Here is a 21,182-nt window from a genome sequence, read left to right as displayed (position 1 = left end):
GAAGGAGCCTCCCTACAAAAGGTGGGTGGACTCTCCGGTCCCCCCTCACCTTCTGTCTGGGCTTCCCTCTGTGGGATCCCCTCTGGGTCAGACACTCCTGCGTCCCCAAAAGGGAAGCTGACCGTGGTCCAGCTGTGGGATCATAGCTACCAGCTATGACAGACCTTTCCTTGGCCAGCAAAATCCCACCACCACCACCACTTCCCTCAGGTTGGGCTTGCTTCCAGCTACAGAGTCCCTGGGGTCTGTTTCCACCACAGCGACCCCCAACTTCCACCTTTGGGATACATGTCTCTGTGCACCCCAGGGCAGGCCCTGTCCTCTGCTGACCTGCAACTTCCTGGCAGTCAGCAGCTGGGGTGGGCTCCCTGCTGCAAGGTAGAACATTCCCCTCCCCTGGGCAGATGATCATGGGACAAGAGCTGGCTTTGTCCAGCCCCTCCCTCTGGGACTTGCCAGGAGCCCCTGGGCTACAGGAACTAGTTACAACCATCCCTGTCCCCAAAGCTGCATTCTTTACTGCTACAGAGGAATCTAAGAGACACCCTCCTATTCCCCGAGCAGTCCATGTGACTTCACCATCCCCTCCCCCCGAGGCTTTTAGCACAAGATTTCTTCTCACTGTTAACCAACCCTGGGACAGATTCTGCCATGTTACGTGCCTTAGTGCTCTGCAAGGACGAGGCCCACGCACACAGTGAGTTATTTGGCTTTAATGAAGGTAACATGACACACCCGCAACGGGGACTCCAAGCGTTGCTGTCACAGAGACGGGGAACGAAGTCCAAAGCAAAAAGGCACCCTGTGGCAATTATAGCAACATGCTAATACCATGCAAAGCAGCTCATGCCTATGCAATTTGGGGCTTTCCATCAGCCATGGCCGCCCCCCTTGGCCTGCGGCCAGGGGCTTTCTGCACTTCCCCATACACACAGGGGCTTCCCATGCTAAGCGGTTCTAACCGGTTACAAGCAGAATAAACTGGTATGCTGCATCCTCTAGTAACCTGTCCTTGAGAAGGCGATAAGCCCTAGCTAGGCCATAACAAACTCTTCCATGGTCCCTTACAGCCACATTAAAGAAATCATTCCCCAGTAGAAACGGTGCAAAATTGTGTGCAATTGTTAGCTCAGGCTGCAACCAACCAGTTTCCAGCTAAAAGTGCAAGGACTCTGTAACCTCCCACCAGTTCTAATTCTGCCATTTTTCCTGGCAACAAATCCTTGTCCTGGATCAGGTCCCTCCTGATCACAGAAACCTCAGCCCTTGTATCTCTCAATCCAGTGCGTGATTTTCCATTTAGATTAACAGCATGCATATGCTCACTGCTTGGTTGGGTAGAAGCAACCTTTACAAATCCGGTGTGGAAAGAGGCAGCAGCCGGGCTCTAAGAAGCAGCAGCTTCATGTGTTACCTGCTGCTTGTTCCCTCTTAGCCAAGGACAGTTATTCCTCAGGTGCTCAGTGGATTTACAATGATAGCACCTTTTGGGTTCCTCTGCTTGTATAGGAGATTTGTGACAAGTAATAGGGGAATGGGGAGGTAAACGCCCAGCCTCCTTTTCCCAGGGGTAAAACGGTGGTTTTGCTTTCCCCCAACCCTGTACCCATCTGCCAGTGGTTTATGTTGAATTGCAGCTTGTCCTTGCTCATAAGAATCTGCAAATACAGCTAATTCACCCACTGCAATCACCTTTTTGTCCCACAAATACTGTTTTACATCATCATTGCATATATTCAGGAACTGTTCCTCAGTAACCAAATCACACATTCCTTCAAAGCTTGTAATGCCTTTCCCCCTCACCCACTTATCTACCAAATCTCTCATTTCATTTACATAAGCCACATTACTCAATCCAGATCTCCTCTTAGGACTCTTGAATTTAACTCTGTAGGTTTCAGGTGTAACCTGAAACAGTTTCAAAACAAGTTCCTTAAATTTACCATTGTTTAAAGCATGATCAATAGGCATCTTATTGAATATGTCCAGAGCTCTTCCAGTCAATTTTGCTATCAATGTGTTCATCTTTTGATGATAGGGGATAGCATGGAGGGTGCACAGTCTCTCAAGGAGATGAAATATTCGGCAATGTCGCTGGATTCATCATACTGTGAACACAGTCGCTCCCATTTGTGGATTTTAGGGAAAGTGGAACCAGCAGCTGAAGGGTTTTGTCTCTTCTACTCTATAACAGCCAGTTCATGCTTCTGGGACTGAATTTCTCTGTCTCTTAATTCCAGGGCTCTTTTATGGGCAGCCTCCTCTCTGGCTGCCTCTGCCTCCATAGCTCTTTTGTGGGCAGCCTCATCCCTAGCTGTTTTTGCATTAATTTCCATTTATTTTAATTCCATCAGTCTTTTATGTTCATTTTCTTTCTCAGCCATTTGCAACCTGGGCAGTTCTAGCTTTTTCTGAGCCTCGCTCTCACTCATGTTGCTGATTTTCCTGCCTCTATTCCCTTCCCCGACATAAGCAAACAGAAAATAACAAACCAGTAACCATTTTGTCTGTTCTCCAACCACCACACCCAAAACTCACTTAAAATCACTACCAGTATCTCAAAGCAATCAGCTGTGCACAGATCCTGCTTGACTACGCCACTGTGACAGGCTGGATCATGGAAGCCCCGTTGGGGCTGCCAAATGATGTGCCAAGACTACTTCTGCCCCTACTTTCCCTGCCAATTTGGGACTCCAGAACCCTGTCTTGTTGTGCCAGACACACTTGCTAGCTACAAACACAGACCCAGGTCTGAAACACATTGACTCTTCTGGGCAGTCCCCATATGGTCCCTTGCTTCAAACACTGGAAGAGCTGCAGTCACCCACACTCATAGGCCCTAGGGTAAGGAAGATTGGCCGCCAAGGGGTAACCAAGGACAGGAAGAATGGGTAGAGGTCAGGCCCTTTACCCCTGGCCAGGCTAGCGCTGCTGGAAAATTGATTGGCCTGTTAACCCAGAGCGCAGCCTTGGGATGGCCAGCAATGATAGCTGGCACCCCTGCTCTCACTTTGGCGGATATGACAAAGTTCGACTCTCCTCTCCAAGACAGGACAAGGGCTGGGGTAGGGATTTCCAGATGCTTTGGCCAACAGAGCCCCAAATCTGGATTTGTTGTTGCTCTCTGCACTTTCCTTGGCTTAGGTTTTCCTTTCTCCCTGTCATTCTTTTCTCACTCCCCTTCTTTCCGCTACTTTTCCCTCCCCCTCCTTCTGCTCTCTCCTCCTCCTCTGATTCTTTTTCCTTTTTGTTCTTCCAGCCTGCTGGACTTGAAGCAGGAGACTCAGCTAGTGAGACGAATCCTTATTACTGAAGAAACAAGAATAAATTCTTAACCAGTCAGGTCTCCCACCTCCCCCCACATTAACCTTGTGCCCACCCTGGGGAGGAGGGGGGAGAAGAGGAGGAGGAGGGAGGCATGCCCCACAGTTTGAAAACTAATGCATTAGGCATTGGATTAGGCTGATAAAGATTCAATAGCTCAAGAGCAGAAAAGTAGATAGGTTCCAAAGTGGAAAAATATATACAGGATTCAGTTTGGCAGCACTTTAAATTATAGGCTACTGATTTCACGTACGTCTCTCTTTACCTCTCTGGAGATGACTGTCACAATAGAAGATAACTGCCACATAGTAATAGGGGAAATCCAAGGTAAATATGCAGCCCTTTTTGTGTTCTAAGCTGCAGTGCAGTTGCCATGGCCTTAAGGATTTGCCAGCATATTGTTATTTCGGAGCAGGTATGCATGTCATTTAAAATAAACTACTACTACCACTAGCTCTTGTATAAAGACTCCATGCAACTGAGTAAACATCACACCCACAAGTAATCCTGTTGAACTCAATGTGCATACAAACTTAGCCAATCAGGTTGGGATTTTCATAGGAGAAAGTCAATGAAACCCAATGGGAATTGGGTGGCTAAATCCCTTAGACCCTTTTGAAAACCTCAAGCTCATGGAAAGACTTCCATTAACTTCAACAGGCTTTGGAGCAGTCCCTTAGGACAGTGGTTCTCAACCAGGGGTAAGCAGAGGTCTTCCAGAGGGTACATCAACTCATCTAGATATTTGCCAAGTTTTACAAAAAGCTACATAAAAAGCACTAGCAAAATCAATACAAACCAAAATTTCATACAGACAATGACTTGTTTATACACTCTAGACCCTGAAATGTAATTGTGATGAGTTCATTTGATAGTAGTTTAAGGGAGAAGTTATCAAGAAGGCAACAGTGGTGGACTCAGAGGTCGGCGTTGGGAGGCTAATCAAAGCAAGTGAGCCTTGAGGACGGACTTGAATTTCACAGATCTATTACAGAGCAATCTGCAGGAGACCACAATTACAGCCTGCTACCTTGAGTGTAGTGGTAAATGCTATTAATTTACTAAGTCATTAGAAAGAGGTTACTTTTGAAAGAAAGGTTCACTCTGGGAGCCAGGGCTCTTCAGAACAGTTGCATTCATGTTATCATGAAGCAATTTTAGGACATTGATGTATTTATCAGGACATCCAATCTTAGAGACTACAGTCCAGAGGGCACAGCGATTCACTGAATCAAAGGCTTTAGTTAGATCAATAAAAGCCATATACAGGTGGTCGGTTTTGCTCCCAACACTTTTCTTGCAGCTGCCGTGCTGCAAAGATCATGTCCACTGTTCCATGACATGGTCAGAAACCACTCTGTGACTCTGGTAAAATTTCTTCTGATGGGGAAGAAGGCAGGTTGCAAGGATCCACGCCAGAACTTTGCCTGCAATGGCTAGGAGGGAGATATCACGATAATTTTCACAATCCACTTTATCCCCTTTCTTGAAGAGGGTGACAATCAGGGCATCCCTCGTTTCACTGGGCATCACCTCCCTTATCCAGATTTTAAGGATAAGCAGGTAAAAGTGCCAAATTAGCTCTGGTCCACCATCTTTAAAGATTTCAGAGGGGATCTCATCTAGACCTGCTGTCTTGTTCTTCATCTGCTTGGTGGCATTGTGTACCTGTTCTGAGCAGCACTGGCTCCCAGAGTGAACCTTTCAAAGTACAAACAGAAGTCAAATAGGGCTGTATCATTGCTCCAACCATGTTTGCGGTTTTTATTGCCGTCATTCTTTACCTAACTGCTGGGAAGTTTACAGCTGGTGTTCAAATCATTTACAGAATGGATGGAAAGCTGTTCAGGCTTACCAGGCTGAAAGCCAAAAGTAAGATTTCCACAACATCTATTGTGGAACTTCATTATGCTGATGACAATGCGATCTTTGCCCACTCTGAGAAAGATCTTCAAACTATCTTGAATGTGTTTGCCGATGCTTACACGTCTTGGTTTCACTCTTAATATCAAGAAGAATAAAGTGCTCTATCAGCCCTCTCCAAATGAGATATTACATGCTCCATTTATCAAAATCAATGGAGTGGCACTGGGGAATGTCAATCATTTCCTCTACCTTGGAAGTCATCTTTCATCCAAGGCAGATATTGATGCAGAAATTCATCATCACCTGAGCTGTGCCAGTGTAGCTTTTTCTCATTTACGGCACAGGGTTTTTGAAGATCATGACATTTGAACAGACGCCAAGTTTCTTGTTTATCAAGCCATTATTCTCCCAACACTGCTGTATGAGTCCGAAACTTGGACAACCTATAGACACCACCTGAAACTCCTTGAGAGGCAACATCAACGCTCCCTTTGTAAGATTCTGAAGATCAGATGGGAAGACAGGAATAGGCAAAGCCCATCAGTATCAAAATAATGATCACCAATCTCCAATTCCGCTGGACTGGTCACATTGTCCAGATGCCAGACCATCGCCGCCCAAAACAGGTCCTGTTCTCTCAGCTGAAAGAAGGGTACCATAACGTGTGTGGACAATGGAAGTGTTATAAGGACTTGGAGGACAACCTAAAAAAGTGTAATATTGACATTGACACTTGGGAGACATTTGCCCAGAATCGCTTAAAATGGAGTGAAGTCCTATGCGATGGTCCCCTGCATTTTGAACTTGCTCGCCAACAAGCTGAAAAGGACAAGAGGTGCAGGAGGAAGGAGAGACTAGCTTCCAGTCATGGTCAGCAGTCTCCTGCTGAGTCTGAAAACATCTGCTCTCATTGTAATAGAACTTATGGCTCAAGGATTGGCCTTATTAGCCACCTGAGGACCCATAATGCACATGGAAGATGATCATACTCGGTAACAAGTGATCGCCCATCATCATCATCAGAAAGACGTTGCAGAATACAAGTACTATGTGGCTTGAAGTGTGTGTGCGATAAGTCAAGGTTACACATGCTGCATGTTCTGAAAGTGAACATTCTAATATGATTTTTATTAAAGCAGATGCAGGTACAAAGAGGGGTATAATTGACTGCCAACCTTAAGCTGAAAGGCTCCATCTTGTTAGCAGGTGTTGCTCTAGTTTGGCATCAATTAAACGGATTTTGACAACTTGCTAAGGCAGGTCACCTGCTACCTCCTCCCCTGGATCTAAGGGAGGTGGAAGGGCCTCTTGGGATCAGAGATCTAGGGTTTGGGCAAAGTAGTTCTGAAGGATCAACTCTCAGATCAGACAAATTTCTGCAAGAGCTGCAGGGGAAAATGCTGCAATAAGCAGCTGTTTCAACCTCTAAATCCAATTTGCAATCCCACAGAGCTTTGGCAAAGGAGTTCCCATGAGACTAGGGGAGAGGGGAATGAGAATAAAGCCACAAAACTGGCACACTCCTAATGCAGCTCACCCTCTAATAGAACCAGTAGATCTGGTTGCCCTTGGCTTAAACTGTCTAGCCCTAGTCAATGAATCCTCAAGATATTCCTGTGAGGCACATATATGTTGTTACTTCTATCAAGGCCCTGATTTTGCAAACATCTATGCTCATGAGTCATCCCAGTGACCCAGTCAGACTGATCACACATGCAAGTGTTTACTAGATTAGGATCTTCCATACCACGATGATAAATGTCTTAGAAAAACCTAAAAGCAATGAACATTTACAGATGGATAAATTGATAAGAGAGTGTGGTTAAGGGATTGCCCGAGGCCACTAAGAGAATCAGTGCTGGAAGCAGGACAAGAATTCAGAAATTCAGGGCTCCCTGTCCTGTGTTCAGGCCACTAGATCACAAATGGCTCAAAGAACTGGCGAATAATATGAATCTGAGTGAACATTTGACTTACCTTTCCTTCCTTATCACACAGTGTATGGATCTGGAAAAAGTCTTTGTTTGTACAAGAAGGACGCTCTGTACATTGGCTGGATCCTTCATCTGAAAAGGAAGGATGAGGAACAGAGTGGTAAAGGATTTCCAAAGGGCTGAAAATCTAGATATCCAGCCGGACTGCAAGATGGGACAGGAAAAATGCTAATTCAGGAACAAAAATACATTCACTGGGATTTTCAAAGCAGCCTATGAAAATTAGGCACCCCACTCCCACTGAAATCCAGCAGGTTCCTTTGACAGGCTCAGGCATTACTTGTACTGTCCGATACTGTGCTTTGGCACAGACTGAGACATCCATACAGTCAGACCGGCACCTAACCCTTTTTCTCTGTGATAACAGTAAACTCCAATTTGCATCAATCATGCAAGCACTGTGATCAAATTCTTATCTGATAATAAATGAAAACTGACTTGTCTGTCCCTTCAGAAATGTTTTACTTTGCTGGGGCCAGGACTTATTCTCACTGAAGTCAATTGCAAAATTCCCATTAACTTAAATGAGAGCAGGCACAAGTCCCTAATCGGTGTCCATACTAATGTTAGCAGTTAAAGTGATAGGAGATGTTTCTGGCAGATAATCAGTTCTCTATACAAAATGTTAATCTATAAGAAAAAGAACTGTAGAAGCTAATTAGTCTGCAAGAGCATCAAAGCAAATGGGCAGTATTTGAGATAACGTCACAATACTGTGTATGTGCATCAACTATGCTACTTATACACAGTCTATGCAACAAACAGACTACTTGACTTCACGTTCATGGCCTGTCCCCATCCTACCCATCATTTCTCATATGCTCACAATGATGAGGCCTCAGCTGGAGTACTCTATCCAATTCTGGGTGCCACACTTAAGGAAAGATGTGGACAAATTGGAGAATCCAGAGGAGAGCAACAAAAATGAGAAAAGGTTTAAACAACTTGACTTGTGAGGAAAGTTTTAGTCTTGAGAAAAGAAGACGGGTGGGGACCTGATACCAGTCTTCAAATATGTTAAGGGCAATTACAGGGATCGGCAACCTTTGGCATATGGCCTACCAGAGTAAGCCCCCTGGCGGGCTGGGCCAGTTTGTTTACCTGCCGCGTCCGAAGGTCCGGCCGATCACAGCTCCCACTGGCCGTGATTCACCATTCCAGGCCAATGGGGACTGCAGGAAGTGGTGGCCAGAACATCCTTCAGCCCATGCTGCTTCCTGCAGCCCTCATTGGCCTGGAGCAGTGAACTGCGGCCAGTGGGAGCGGCGATCAGCCAAACCTTCGGACGCGGCAGGTAAACAAACCAGCCCGGCCCGCCAGGGGGCTTACCCTGGTGGCCCGCATGCCAAAGGTTGCCGATACCTGGGCTATTATAAAGAGGATGATGATTGATTGTTCTCCAAATCCACTGAAGGTAAGGGGAGAAGAAATTGGCTTAACCTGCAGCAAGGGAGATTTGGGTTAGATATTAGGCAAAACTGTCCAACTCTAAGGGTACGTCTACACTACCGGCAGGTAGTGATCAATCTATTGGGGATCAAAAAATCGATCCCCGATCGCTCTGCCGTTGACTCCGGAGCTCCACCGCGCGTGAGAGGCAGAAGCAGAGTCGACGGGGGAGCAGCAGTGGTTGGCTTGCCGCCGTCCTCGCGGCCAGGTAAATCAACCTAAGATACACCAACTTCAGCTATGCTATTCACATAGCTGAAGTTGCGGATCTTAGGTCGACTCCCCGCCAGTGTAGACCTAGCCATAGAGTAGTTAAGCCCTGCAACAGGTTTCCAAGGGAGGTTGTGGAATCCCCATCATTAAAGGTTTTTAAGAACAGGTTGGATAAACACCTATCAGGGATGATCTAAGGTCTATTTGATCCTGCCTCAGCTGAGAGGTTGGACTGGGTGACTTCCCAAGATCCCTTCCAGCCCTTCAGTTCTATGCCAACTTCTGCCTCCACTCTGCCAATGGAGCCAGCCTTCACTGCCCACTTACTAGATTTTCAGGTAACACCTTCATGTTATCTAAAATACCCCCCACTCCTCTCGTGCTCCCCTTCACACTTGGAAAGAGCTCCCTGTAATCATGTGCAAAGCTACCTCATTGGTCTCCATAAAACTCTCCTTTGCCATGGTACCTACAAAAAGCTTGACAACAGTTAGGCTGCTAACCTGCTGAGACGATTAATCTACTATGCTTATCAGTGTTGTCTCACTGTTTCCTTGTGATCCCCAGTCTGTCTGTCTGCATTTGTCTGTCCTCTCTTGTCTTATACTTAGAATGTGAGTGTCCTGGGACATGGACTGTCCTTTTGTTCTGTTTGTACAGCACCTAGCACAATGGGGTCCTGGTCCATGACTGGGCCACATACATGGTATGGCAATACAATTCATAGGTAATAATAAGCATAGAAACCACCTGTGGCTGGGATCCTAGTGGGGAATCGGGGAAGGGGTTTGTCACAATCCATAATTGGACCAGCTCCAACCCAAGTAATATCTGTCCATACACTACGTCCCCAAACTCCCCAGAAAATGGGCCCTTTCTCAGCTGCATAGTCCCTCTGCCCCCTCTCCCCATCTCTGAAGTAGTTGTGGAAGAGACTTATCAGTGGGTGCACTGCTCTGAGGCCCTGAGTGAGGAAAGTATTAAGCACATGCTTAATTCTAACCGCATGAGTAGGCACGTAGGCTTCAAAGGGACTACTCACATGCCTAAAGTTAAGCATGTGCTTAAGTGCAATGGAGCTATGTCACAGACGAATGTGGTCTATTTTACTCAATGGCCTCTAGTTGCTATCATGGGAAGGAAACAGAGGAGCTTCGAAGGCTATCACATGTCCAGTCTGCAGCCAAACCACCAAGTGCTCTGATCCAGACAGATCTCCCAGTGCAAGGAGGGATCGACAGGTGACTGTTTGAATAAGAGATCTCCAGGAAACACTTGGGTGCTGAAGGAAGCAGTGGGGAGCTGCCAGTGAATCAGTACTGAACCAATGCCTCAGATTAGCTTGGGGGTTACCATAATTTGGAGGAAATCTAAAACCAGGGCCACTGAAGATCTCATGGTGCTTTCTGTTAGAGCATGGGAGTTATAAAGTACCCTGGACAAATTCCAGTGTGAGCCATTATAAATTGCAAATATAAATTCCCTCTGTAGTTTCAGATTGGCACCATATTAATCTTTTTGTGTCCCAATCTCTTCTGACTACTTTTCAGTGGTGGGCGAAGTGATTCCTGTGTATGTATGTACAGAGCTCCATAAAAGCACGCAGAGCTGATAATAATACTGAAGCAGACACATGTTCATGTATTCTTTTTGGCTTATGCCTGTACCTGCATAATGTGTTTCTTCGCTACAGTTGATACATTCCTTAGCTCCTTTCTCTGAGTAGGTATTTCTGGGACACATCTGACAATTTGAAGACCCTGGCTTATCACTGAATGTACCAGGTTTGCAAGGAAAGCATTCAGATGTATATGCAACTCCTGTAAAGCAAAGCACAGGTTAAGCACATAAATAGGCACAAAAATAGAGAGCAGCAGTACCTGCAGCTCCCGGCTACACAGTTGTTTTGAGGAAAACAGACACTGTATAAGAACACTGAACAGTCACTCATTGCTAGTTTGAGTCCGTTGGGCTTTGCTAACTGAGACTCTGGTTCTACAGTCCTTTCCCAGGCCAAACTTCCATTCCCTTCAATGAGAGTTTGACCTGGATTAGCATTACGTTATATGAAACTAAGGGCCTATCTGTACTTGGAAATATATCAACATAGCTATTCTGGAATATTAGAGTAAATTTCCAAGTCCTGAGTGTTTTATAATGTAATGGCCTATTTTAGAATAATAATTCTGTAACAGCTATTCAGTATTAGTCCCCACTCTGATTCTGAAATAGCTATTTTGGTACATTTCCAAGTGTACACAAGCCCAGTTGTAATAAAGGTCTGCTATGTTGTGCTGTTGCAGACAGCCTGAGGGGTTTTTTTTCTTCTACAATTCCAATCTTCCCCAGCAGGTGTCATCATTTACTAATTAATTCCATGTATCATAGTTCTCAGGACACCAGTGGACTAAATATTTTCCTAGAGATTTCGAAAAGTAAAAACAGAATGCATGGAATAATTACTTTAAAAAAGGAAAGAAAGAAAGAAAGAAAGAAAGAAAGAAAGAAAGAAAGAAAGAAAGAAAGAAAAAGAAAAAAAGAAAGAAAGAAAGTTTACTGTGATTATGATGTCAATTTTTTTCTCCAAAAACAACGTATCTGTCCTTAAAGACAGTGGCTGGAATAAAACATCAATTATTATTGCAATGTACAGTAGACAGTTTAGTTATTAGCTGATAGTATGATATTCCATACCTTCAATTGTGATGTTTTTCACCAGAACAGGTTTCACCACTTTAGAACCCATAAGAATCCCCGTTGTTCTCCAATATAATATATTAGTCCCTGGTTTCAAAGCTACCTGCAACAACAAAAGAATGATACTTCGCATCATCATCTTTTGATTGACCACCTGATTGACATTGTTCTTTTATCTCCTAGTACATGTCACTCATTTCAGTGACTCATTTTCCTCACATCCTTGGAGCATTTGGGGATTCTGGGGGTCAACTGTTTTGTAAGTCATGGGCTGTAGGAGGCACAGAGAGATAAGGAGGATGCAACAGTGCCCTCTTTATGGAGGGTAGATGCAGGTATTATGGAGGCAGGGAGGCTCTGACACCTCCCTTGAAGAGGTGCAGTGCAAGTCCCCCTAAGCCAACAGTAAGCAGTGGGGGTGGAGGGAAAAGTCAGTCCCATCCAGCCAACCCACAGTTGCAGGTGCCCAGCTTGCCAGGATTCGACAGAATTCCCCTTGTGCTCATGCTCAGTCATTTTTAACTCTACTCTGTTTCAGATCTAGGATCTTAATCAATCAGTTTGATTTTAAAGCCACACAATTCACCTATTAAAAAACACGGCCCAGTATTTTAACAAGCCATACTTTTACCTATGCTATATGGGTTGGGATTTTCAAAAGTGCTCAGCGTTGGGTTATCTCTGCCCCCATTTACCAAGCCTTGATGGCACTAGAAAGTTGTGCCATTTTAACTATATTGGTACAGTAAAAGCAGTATCACCCCCCTAGCCCCCTCACCCCCCGCCCGTGTGGATGAAGTAATAAAGGTGCTTTTTATTGGCATAGTTATTCCCTATGGGAAAGAGAATAAGCTACACCAGGATACAGCACTTCTATACCAGTATAATTGCAGCCACACAAGGGCTGTACTGGTATAACTATCTTGATACAAAATTCACCCTCCTAACCGACATAGTTAGACGGGTACCATTTTCAAGTGCAGAACAGGCCCAGGCAGGGCTAGGGTTAGGTTAATACTGAGCACTTTTCAAAACCTCATGCTTTGTGTCTGCTCAAGGTGAAGAATTATACAGGAGCTACTGAGCGAAGAACCAGTGCTGGTGCTAGCCTATTGGAGGCCCAAAGCAGGAATATTTTGCCCCTCCCCCCCGCACCCCTTGCAACAATACTAAAACAGGTAAGTTCTTATAATAAAAAGCAAATAGGCCTCCCTTCCACCCCCCTTGAGCTGCTTGGAGCCCTAAGCAATTGCTTAGTTTGCTTATGCCTCCGCAAACAGCCCAGCGAGGCTCACAGACAGGTAAACTAAAAACTACATTCCTATTAGAGTCTAAACAGAAAGCACTCCAGAGTAAAATCCACCAGTGGGAGGCCTTGCCTACATTAGAAAGGGTTTGGGGGAGCGATAGCTCAGTGGTTTCAGCATTGGCCGGTTTAAACCCAGGGTTGTGAGTTAAATCCTTGAGGGGGCCATTTAGGGATCTGCGGTAAAATCAGTACTTTGTCCTGCTAGTGAAAGCAGGGGACAGGTCCCTTCTAGTTCTATGAGATAGATATATCTCCATATATTTATTATATTATTATTATTATTTGCCGCTGGTGGAGCTATACCAGCAAACCCTCTTAGTGGAGATGCAGTTTATACTGGCAAAAAGAACAGCTTATACCAGCCCCCTGAACAAAAGGACTCTTTGGTGTCTACTCTGGGGCTTTTGCCATCATAGCTATGTCAATCGGGGATGTGATTTTTTTCACCCTCCTAACCCATATAGCTATGCCAGCAAAACTTTTTGGGTAGCCCAAGCCTCAGTCTGGGGGCTAATGAGGGATGAAATTTGTTCACCTCAAATAAACTCAGGGCTAGTTTACGTGCTCTGGGCACTGACTGAATACAACTCATGTAGAAACCAGTTTAGTCAAATGAGTGAGGGCTCCCTATTGGGGGCCTCCAATGTGATTTAAGAGGAGCTGCCTATGGAGCGGTTGCACCAATTCAGGAAAACTGTGTGACACAGGGCCAGAAAGGGTTACACAACTAGCAGGCTAATTGACCCAGATTCAGCCTTTAGAGACTTATTAGTAGATAATGTTTGTGGTTTTGTGTGTTTACATATATACTGTTAGAGGTTAACAATGTAACCAGACAATTCCTGTCTGTTGCTGTATTCTGTTAATTCAGAAATCAAAAAGAGATATTAACATTTAAATAAACTGTGAATGTAGTGATATCACTCTCTTGATTTCTCTTTGAAGTATATAGCAAATCACCTGCAAATGGTGGGAGATAGGCAATTGCCTTATGCTAATCCATGTTGCTAATTACCGGTGATGTTTAGGAAATAGGAGGTTTCTTAAAAGACACTATTGGTCACCCAAGAACTGTATGCAGTCAAGAGGCTGCCCGGAAAATGTATAAAGGGCTTTTGGGACCCTGATTCTTTCATCTCATATCCGCTCATGCTTTGTCAGGGGAAGTTTGAGCCACAAGACTGAGATCTCCAGTGTCACTCTGGGATACCCGGATATTGAACGTTGGACTGAACCTATGAACTAATTCTGAAAGAACTCTCTTGCAACTCTAAAGCTCACCATGTCTGCTACAAAACTGACCTAAGAACTATATTCATGTCTATATGTATAATGAGTTTTTAACCAATACTCTCGCTTTTTTTTAAAATACATTTAAATTTAGTTAATACAAACTGGCTGTAAATGTGTATTTGGATAAGATCTGAAATATTAATTAATTTGGTGGGTAATGCGTCCGATCCTTTGGGATTGGTAGAACTTCTTCAAATGATGAACAAGATTTTCAATAATCGTCATCATATTTGACATGGCTGTCTGGGAGGAAGCCCCAGGCTGGGTTGCTTTTAGGGGACTGTGTTTTGGCCTTGGGTAACCAGTAAGGTGTTGTAGAAGCTGTTTTGTTGCTGGCTTGGTAAATCTAAGTATTTGGGGATTGTTTGCCCCATTCTTTGCAGTTTGCCCTAACTGAGCAATCTCAGCCTGGCACCCCTGGAACCCCGGTCACAGATAGTTTTCAAACTTCTGAGAAAAATCAGTGCAGTCCATCCCCTAGAAAAGCACTTGAAATTAAAAGGCCAAATCCTACCCTCAAATGTTCACACAACGCCCGTGGACTGCACTGTCATTCACATGGCAGGGAACAATCTTTGTTGCAAGTGAATGAGCAAGCGTTTTGGAAGATACAGATCACCAGGAATGGGAGCGCCCTGTGGAATTTGGATTCCCATATATCTACCTGATTTCTTAAGGAGCCTGATTCAGTGAAGTCAGTGGGAAGGCCTGCACAGGACTTGAACAGGCTTTGGATCAGGCCCTGAGAGCACACCTCTCTTGCTCCTGAGAGAAGCTGTGGCCCTCTCTTGCTCACATCTCATAAGAATCAAAGTTAATTTATAAACAAAAGGAAAGCTCTGCGGAGCGATACTTAGCACTTACAAAATGAGAGTCCCATTCGCTGTTGTCTGTTAATTTCACCCATTTGTCGGCCGTGGAGTCCATCTCTTTGCACTGATCATTTTGAATCTGTCAATTAAAAACAGTGGCCACAATCAGACATCTGGTTAACTGTCTCAGTCAGGACACACCGCAGAAGGATGCCTATAGACAGTAGACTAAAAGCTGTGTGATTCTGCTGTCTGTCCCCATCTCACCGCATTCAGGACAGGGACTGTGTTACTTGTTGCAAAGGACATCCAGAAATCACATGCAAAATCACTAGCAGTCTAAGAGAGGACTTCCAAATATAGTGCTAAATTCCCCTCTCTGCCTGAGGAGAAGGGATTGGAACAGGGATTGGCCACCTCTCAGCTGAGCGTGGAAGAGGATCTCCTCCTCATGCTGCTGCTTTGTGTAGACCTAAGTGGTCTCCAAGCATGCCTAACAGCTCAGATCACACTGTGGGATATTCTGATGTGGGTCTTTCTCCAGCTCACCTATTGAAGTTGTTCCAGTTTAACTGAATAATTAAATACCAACTTAGAAAGTGCAAGAATCCCCCTATAGCCCAGGTGTTAAAGCACTTATCTGAGAAGCAACAATTCCCTACTCCAATTCCTTCTCAGGCAGAACAGGATTTGAACCTGGCTTCTCCCACTTCCCCAGGGAATACCCTCCAGAGCTCCTCCTGGTGCTGCTATTTTGGGTAGAGATAGGTGGCCTCTGAACATACCAGTCAGATCAGGCTCTATGGGTGAGTTAAGGGGAGGAACACCTATTTTACCCAGGTCTGTGGATCAGACTGAGGCTTAGGCAGGAGACAGGCGTCCAGATGCCTAGAGTGGGGCAGCAGTGCCTATGCCCAGAGGCATAGACTTGGACACCAAGGGAACTTTTACTGTAAAACAATAGGAGCTGAACAAGTTTAGGCACTCACAAACTAGGGTTGCAGCTGAGATGGGGTTTTGCCTAAAACTCGGTGCCTAAAACTGGGGGTTAGGTGCCTAAGTACCCTTGTGGAGCTGGACCATTATTTCTCAGTGCCTCCATTTCCCATCTTTAAAATGGGGTTAATGGGGCTGCCCCATCTCACAGGGCTGTGGAAAGTTTAAATACATGAAAAAAATTATGAGGTATTCAGATACCATGGGGGCCATATAAATATCTAAGACAAATAGATTCTATACCTAAACTATAGGGGGATGCTGATGTAATGATGAAAAATATTTAATCAACAATGCATTCTGGGGGAAAGTGCATTCTTAAAGGTCTATTACATATGGAGCCCTGAAGTGCAGGGCATCAGGACGAAAATCTAGCTGCCAAGTTACAATTATTTGGGGAATGACTTTTAAAATGACACCCTGCTAATTGATACATATAAAAGGAATGACAAAGGTAAGGAGGTGACCAACCATCAGTGCTATGTTGATCAGAGCAAATAATATGTGGCAAGCAGCTTTCGGACCTACTGCTCAAATAAACAACATTTTTGCTCCTCTGCAGGAGAAAATCAATCACTAGTCAGTCAAGAAACCACAGCGAGGATCATATTCCGCTACCTGCATCTTGCGGTAAAAGCACATTTTGTTGCTTACTTCTTATGAATCAGGCAGGACGTACAATAAAAAGTGAAAGAGGTTTAATAATACCGTATGCAGTTTCTATTATCAAAGTGCAGTAGATTTTATTCAAATAGCAGCTGCGGCAATAAAGGAACTCAGGCATCGAAATCAAGTGGTTTTTTTTGTCTTCCTCTCTTATCCCTTACTAAGGATAATGGTGCTTTGCACTTAGATAGAGAGGATCTCATCCCAGCATCTCAAAATACCCTAAAAACATTAATTAAGGCCTAGCACTGCTGTGAAATAGCATGACAGTGCTTTGCAGATGGCAATGACTCACCCGCCAGAGACAGCAAGAGAAAGTCAGAGACAGAGGGGATGGACAATTTCCAGGACACTTACTCTGAGCTGCCATCTCTCTCTGTTTTAAGTCCTCATTTGCCCCCTTCTCAACATTCAGCAGCAAATACAACACTGGCAGACAAAGCAAGATAGAGAGTCTTTCAAAGCACAAGTGTCTTATAGGTCCCACTGAAAATCAATACGATCTGCGCTCCTAAGTCTTTTTATCATTATTATTTGGATTACCATAGCACCTAGGAGTCATAGTCATGGACCAGGACACCACTGTGCTAGGTGCTGTACAAACACAGAACAAAAAGATGGTTTCTGCCCCAAGGGGCTTAAAATGGCAATGTTTGTCACTATGATCGGCAGTGGTCTCTGTAAGTTGTCAAGTTTTTTGTGGGCGTCACAAGGAGGGATTTGAAGGTGGATAAGGAGGTACCTCTGTGGATGATTACAGGAAGCAACTCTCAAACGTGAGAGGAAGCATGGGAGAAAGCACGCAAGGTGCTTGTCTGAAGAAGTACCAAGTGGGGAGTGAAATCTGTGTGGAGCTCTTTCAAAAATCCCAATCTTAAACCTCAGCAATAGCTCACTTTTCATCCTTCTCTCTCTGCATTAGAGCGACACAGAACGATCCTTTCCCAAAGACGGAGGCCAAGATTTCCAAAAGTGACTAGTGATTTTGAGTTTTGAGTGTCCGACTTGAGACCCTTTTCAACAGAAAGCAGGTTCACAGCTCCTTCTGAAAATCAGGTCCCTTGAAAGTGTCTCAGATCAGACACCCAAAAACAGAGAAATCCAAAATCACTAGCCATTTCTGAAATTTTGGATTAAGCTGCCACTACATGCATCTGATGTAGTGAGTATTCACCCATGAAAGCTCATGTTCCAAAACGTCTGTTAGTCTATAAGGTGCCACAGGATTCTTTGCTGCTGTATGACACTGGGATTCTCATTTCCAGACTGTCGTAAGGATAGTCACATATTTAGAGTCCCACACAACTTTCTGTGTAAACAATGCTGGCCAAACTAGATTATATTTTTCCAAGTTAAAGGGACTTTGGACAAGAATTCATCAGGAATTTTTTAACAGTTTTTTTTTTTTTTGGTCATAAAAAGCCATTCATTGAAACTAAAACTATTGGCACAGGAGGGTCAGTTTTGATGGATTTCCTGGCTTGAAAACAACGTTGAGGAAAAAATTTTCAAAACTGTTTTGTTCCAACATGTTCAAAACTGACCCATTTTTCTGGTTCTACACAACTTTTCGTTTTGAAATTTCAGCTGATCAGACTAAAGAAAAGGTTAGAGAAAAAGGGGCTAAATTAAAACAAGGCATTTGAATTGTTCTGAACCAAAAAAAAAAGTTTCAGTTTTTTGGTTTGTGGATATTTTCTAGATTCTGACTTTTCATCCTGATTTGAGACGGGACAAAATTTCGATCTCTCAAAAGCAATGGCGGGATGGGAAAACCATTTCTCACCAGCTCTACTCTAGACCCAAACTTAAGAACCTTCCTCATGCCAGAGCTCCCACTGGAATCTATAGAACTACCTACATGAGTGAACAGTACTCACATATGGAAGAACTGTAGGATCAGACATATTATCAAGGCCCAGGAATGTTTTCATGACATTCAAAAGAAATATGAAAAAATGGATTCTGTGAGAATTTAAACATTCCCATGTGGTTCTAGGAACCCAAACGTCCTGGCATTCAGTGGCATGCCATGGCATTCTTAATCAGGCATGTAATTCTACACTTGCACACAAAATGCTGTCCTCCATGAGGCGTTACCTCACATGTACAGTGCATGCATGGTCACATTGTGTGGAGGGCTTCACAAAATGGCACTCTCCATGCGGTATGATCTCACACGCAGGATGCGTGAGGTCACACTGTCTGGAGGCTGTCAATTTGTAGAACAGTGTGACCTCACGCACCATACATGCAAGGTCACGCCACATGGAGGACACCATTTTGTCTACCACACAGTGTGACCTTGCACGCACCACACACACTGTGTGACCTGGCATATGTGGGGCCATTTTGTTATAAAATATTATGTCTTCCATGTGCATTCAGAGGTCAGACAGACACATCCCATGGGCAAAGCTGGTCCCGGGACATGCAACGCATGCCTTGCATACATAGATGGCATGCCGCTGATAGCACTGTGCAAACTGTAGACAACCTAGCTATGAAAGTGACTAGAAATTAAGGTGACTTTCAATGGGTTTTGTGCTCCTATCTCCCTTAGGCACTTATGAAAAATCTACCGTAAAGTGAAAGCAACCAATTCAGGCTTGTTGTCAAAGCTGAATGAAATGCAAAAAGTAGACAGGCAGCATAAATGGTAGAGGGGAAATGAGATTTTTAAAATTTGTTCAGATTTAATGAGCTAAAGAGACATTAATAACTTGGATGAGGAGAAAACTAAGCTGATTCCAAAATAGGTCCTTATCTGGAACACATTACATTTACTTTGAGGTTAGATTCAGTGTATAAAAGCCTTACAAAAAACTCAAAGAAGATGTTATTGTCAATATACTGGTATTCAAAGAAGACAGAACCAGATTTCTTCAGATGTACGGCATAGATTAGAGAAACAGTGCAGTCATCTCTGTTGGACTCTATGTAATTCCCACGAGGAGTCCACGAAGAGCTGGATAAAGATAAACAAAACAAGGCTTATTTTAGATCACAGGAACCCTAAAGACATTTATAACATTCCTATTTTAAAATATATTGCTCAGTAAAGGACACAGTACCCCACTGTAGCTAGATTCACTCCCCAACCCTTTCACATAGGTTTCCCACATATTTTTCACACAAAGAATTATGAGCTCTATCAAAACTTATCTGTTTGCACATCAAAATTGTGAATGGGGGCAAATGTATGTTGTTTCCTGGAAACTTCTAATGCATCCCAATCCGGAAGGCTTGTCTAGGATACAGAGGGCCATATTCTTAAGAACAGCCCTTCTGCAATCAGCACAGATCATGCCAGATGGAAAAGTAGTTTTAAGCCACCGTTACTCCTCCTTGATCCCAGAACCACTCAGGCACAAGTTAAAGCAGTTCAGGGTTGTTCCAAGTTTCACTGGCTGCTAATGTCATCCAGGAGGCCATTATGACAGCAGGGGATTGGCTGAAAGTAGTGGCTCGGTAGCCACTGCTGTCATGTTACTCCGCTGGCCTGAAGCCACCTGAGGAGTTCCCCAGCACAGAGGAAGGCTCAGGTAGATGATGAAACTGACTTCGTGCCAGTGGATCAGCAGGGTCAAATAGGGCCCATTTTATTTATCCTTTCTTCTCAACTATTCAATATCCCTGACGTAAGCTTCTTGACAATGTGCAGAGATTGCTTTTATTGCACAATGCATTTTTCTGTACTTAAATCGCATAGCGTGTTCAATTGTCCTCTCCGTTAACCAGCTGATGGCATCATCAAACTCCAAGAGCTTTCACTAACACATAACCAGCATTCCATTCTGAGGGGCATGGTCTACCTATCACTGTTTTCAGTGAACACCACCTACATGTTACTATACTACCGGAACAACTAGTTCCCAAAGCAAACTATGAGCTTGATCCAAAGCCCACTGAAATCCATGAGAGTCAAACCAACCCCTTCACCAGTGTGGCCACAGACCAACCCATAAGCCTCTTACTTGTCACAGCTATCTGCTTTATTCTCAGCTGATTCGACAGCAGTGTCCATGAAAGTTGCCACATTGGAGAATCCTGCTGGCAGGTCATCCCATTCATCAAACTTGATCCCACTGCCCAAGGAATACGTCCCAGCGGCACATTTACTGCACATTTGATTCTTCATTTCTAGGTATTCACCAGAAGCACATGAAAAAGCTGTGAAGACAATCATTTACAACTGATTAATTGTAAAGGGAATTAGCAGCATCGGTGAGCTGTCACTAAAGCAACCAGTCACAAAAGTCCCACCCATGAAAATCAGGAACATGATGAATTAGCTCAGAAAACCATTGTAAAAATCAAGGTGCAAATTGACTTCTGTTTTTCACTTAACTGACAGAACTGGAGCCAAGTCTCAAATTACGGCTATTGATCAGCTTATTTGTCTCCATTAGCAAAGAGGAATTTTAAAGAAAATCTACACCTACAAACTGCAAGTGTAGCTAGTCTATGCAAAAATATGTTTGTATCACTGTTGTCACATTCTGCCTCATCATCCTCCCAATTCCTTTCACGCACCTGTTGCATCTCGTGTTGGACTAAGAT

General features: G+C 44.1%; 1 protein-coding gene across 1 annotated transcript in view; it reads right to left on the bottom strand.

Annotated features, from left to right (window-relative positions):
- The window catches only part of ELAPOR2 (endosome-lysosome associated apoptosis and autophagy regulator family member 2), a 152,129-nt gene that overhangs the window by 34,099 nt on the left and 96,848 nt on the right, over positions 1-21,182 (bottom strand). Inside the window, exons 3-8 of the mRNA XM_032765808.2 lie at positions 20,597-20,792; positions 19,440-19,587; positions 15,010-15,096; positions 11,541-11,646; positions 10,514-10,666; positions 7,168-7,256 (exon numbers count right to left, since the gene is read on the bottom strand). Coding sequence (XP_032621699.1) covers positions 7,168-7,256; positions 10,514-10,666; positions 11,541-11,646; positions 15,010-15,096; positions 19,440-19,587; positions 20,597-20,792 — 779 coding nt within the window. The remainder of the gene's footprint in view (positions 1-7,167; positions 7,257-10,513; positions 10,667-11,540; positions 11,647-15,009; positions 15,097-19,439; positions 19,588-20,596; positions 20,793-21,182) is intronic.

Source organism: Chelonoidis abingdonii, chromosome 1 (genome assembly GCF_003597395.2).
Source record: "Chelonoidis abingdonii isolate Lonesome George chromosome 1, CheloAbing_2.0, whole genome shotgun sequence".
Taxonomy (NCBI): Eukaryota; Metazoa; Chordata; order Testudines; family Testudinidae; genus Chelonoidis; species Chelonoidis abingdonii.
The sequence above is the reverse complement of the archived record's forward strand: the minus strand, read 5'-3'. Positions and strand labels throughout refer to the sequence as shown.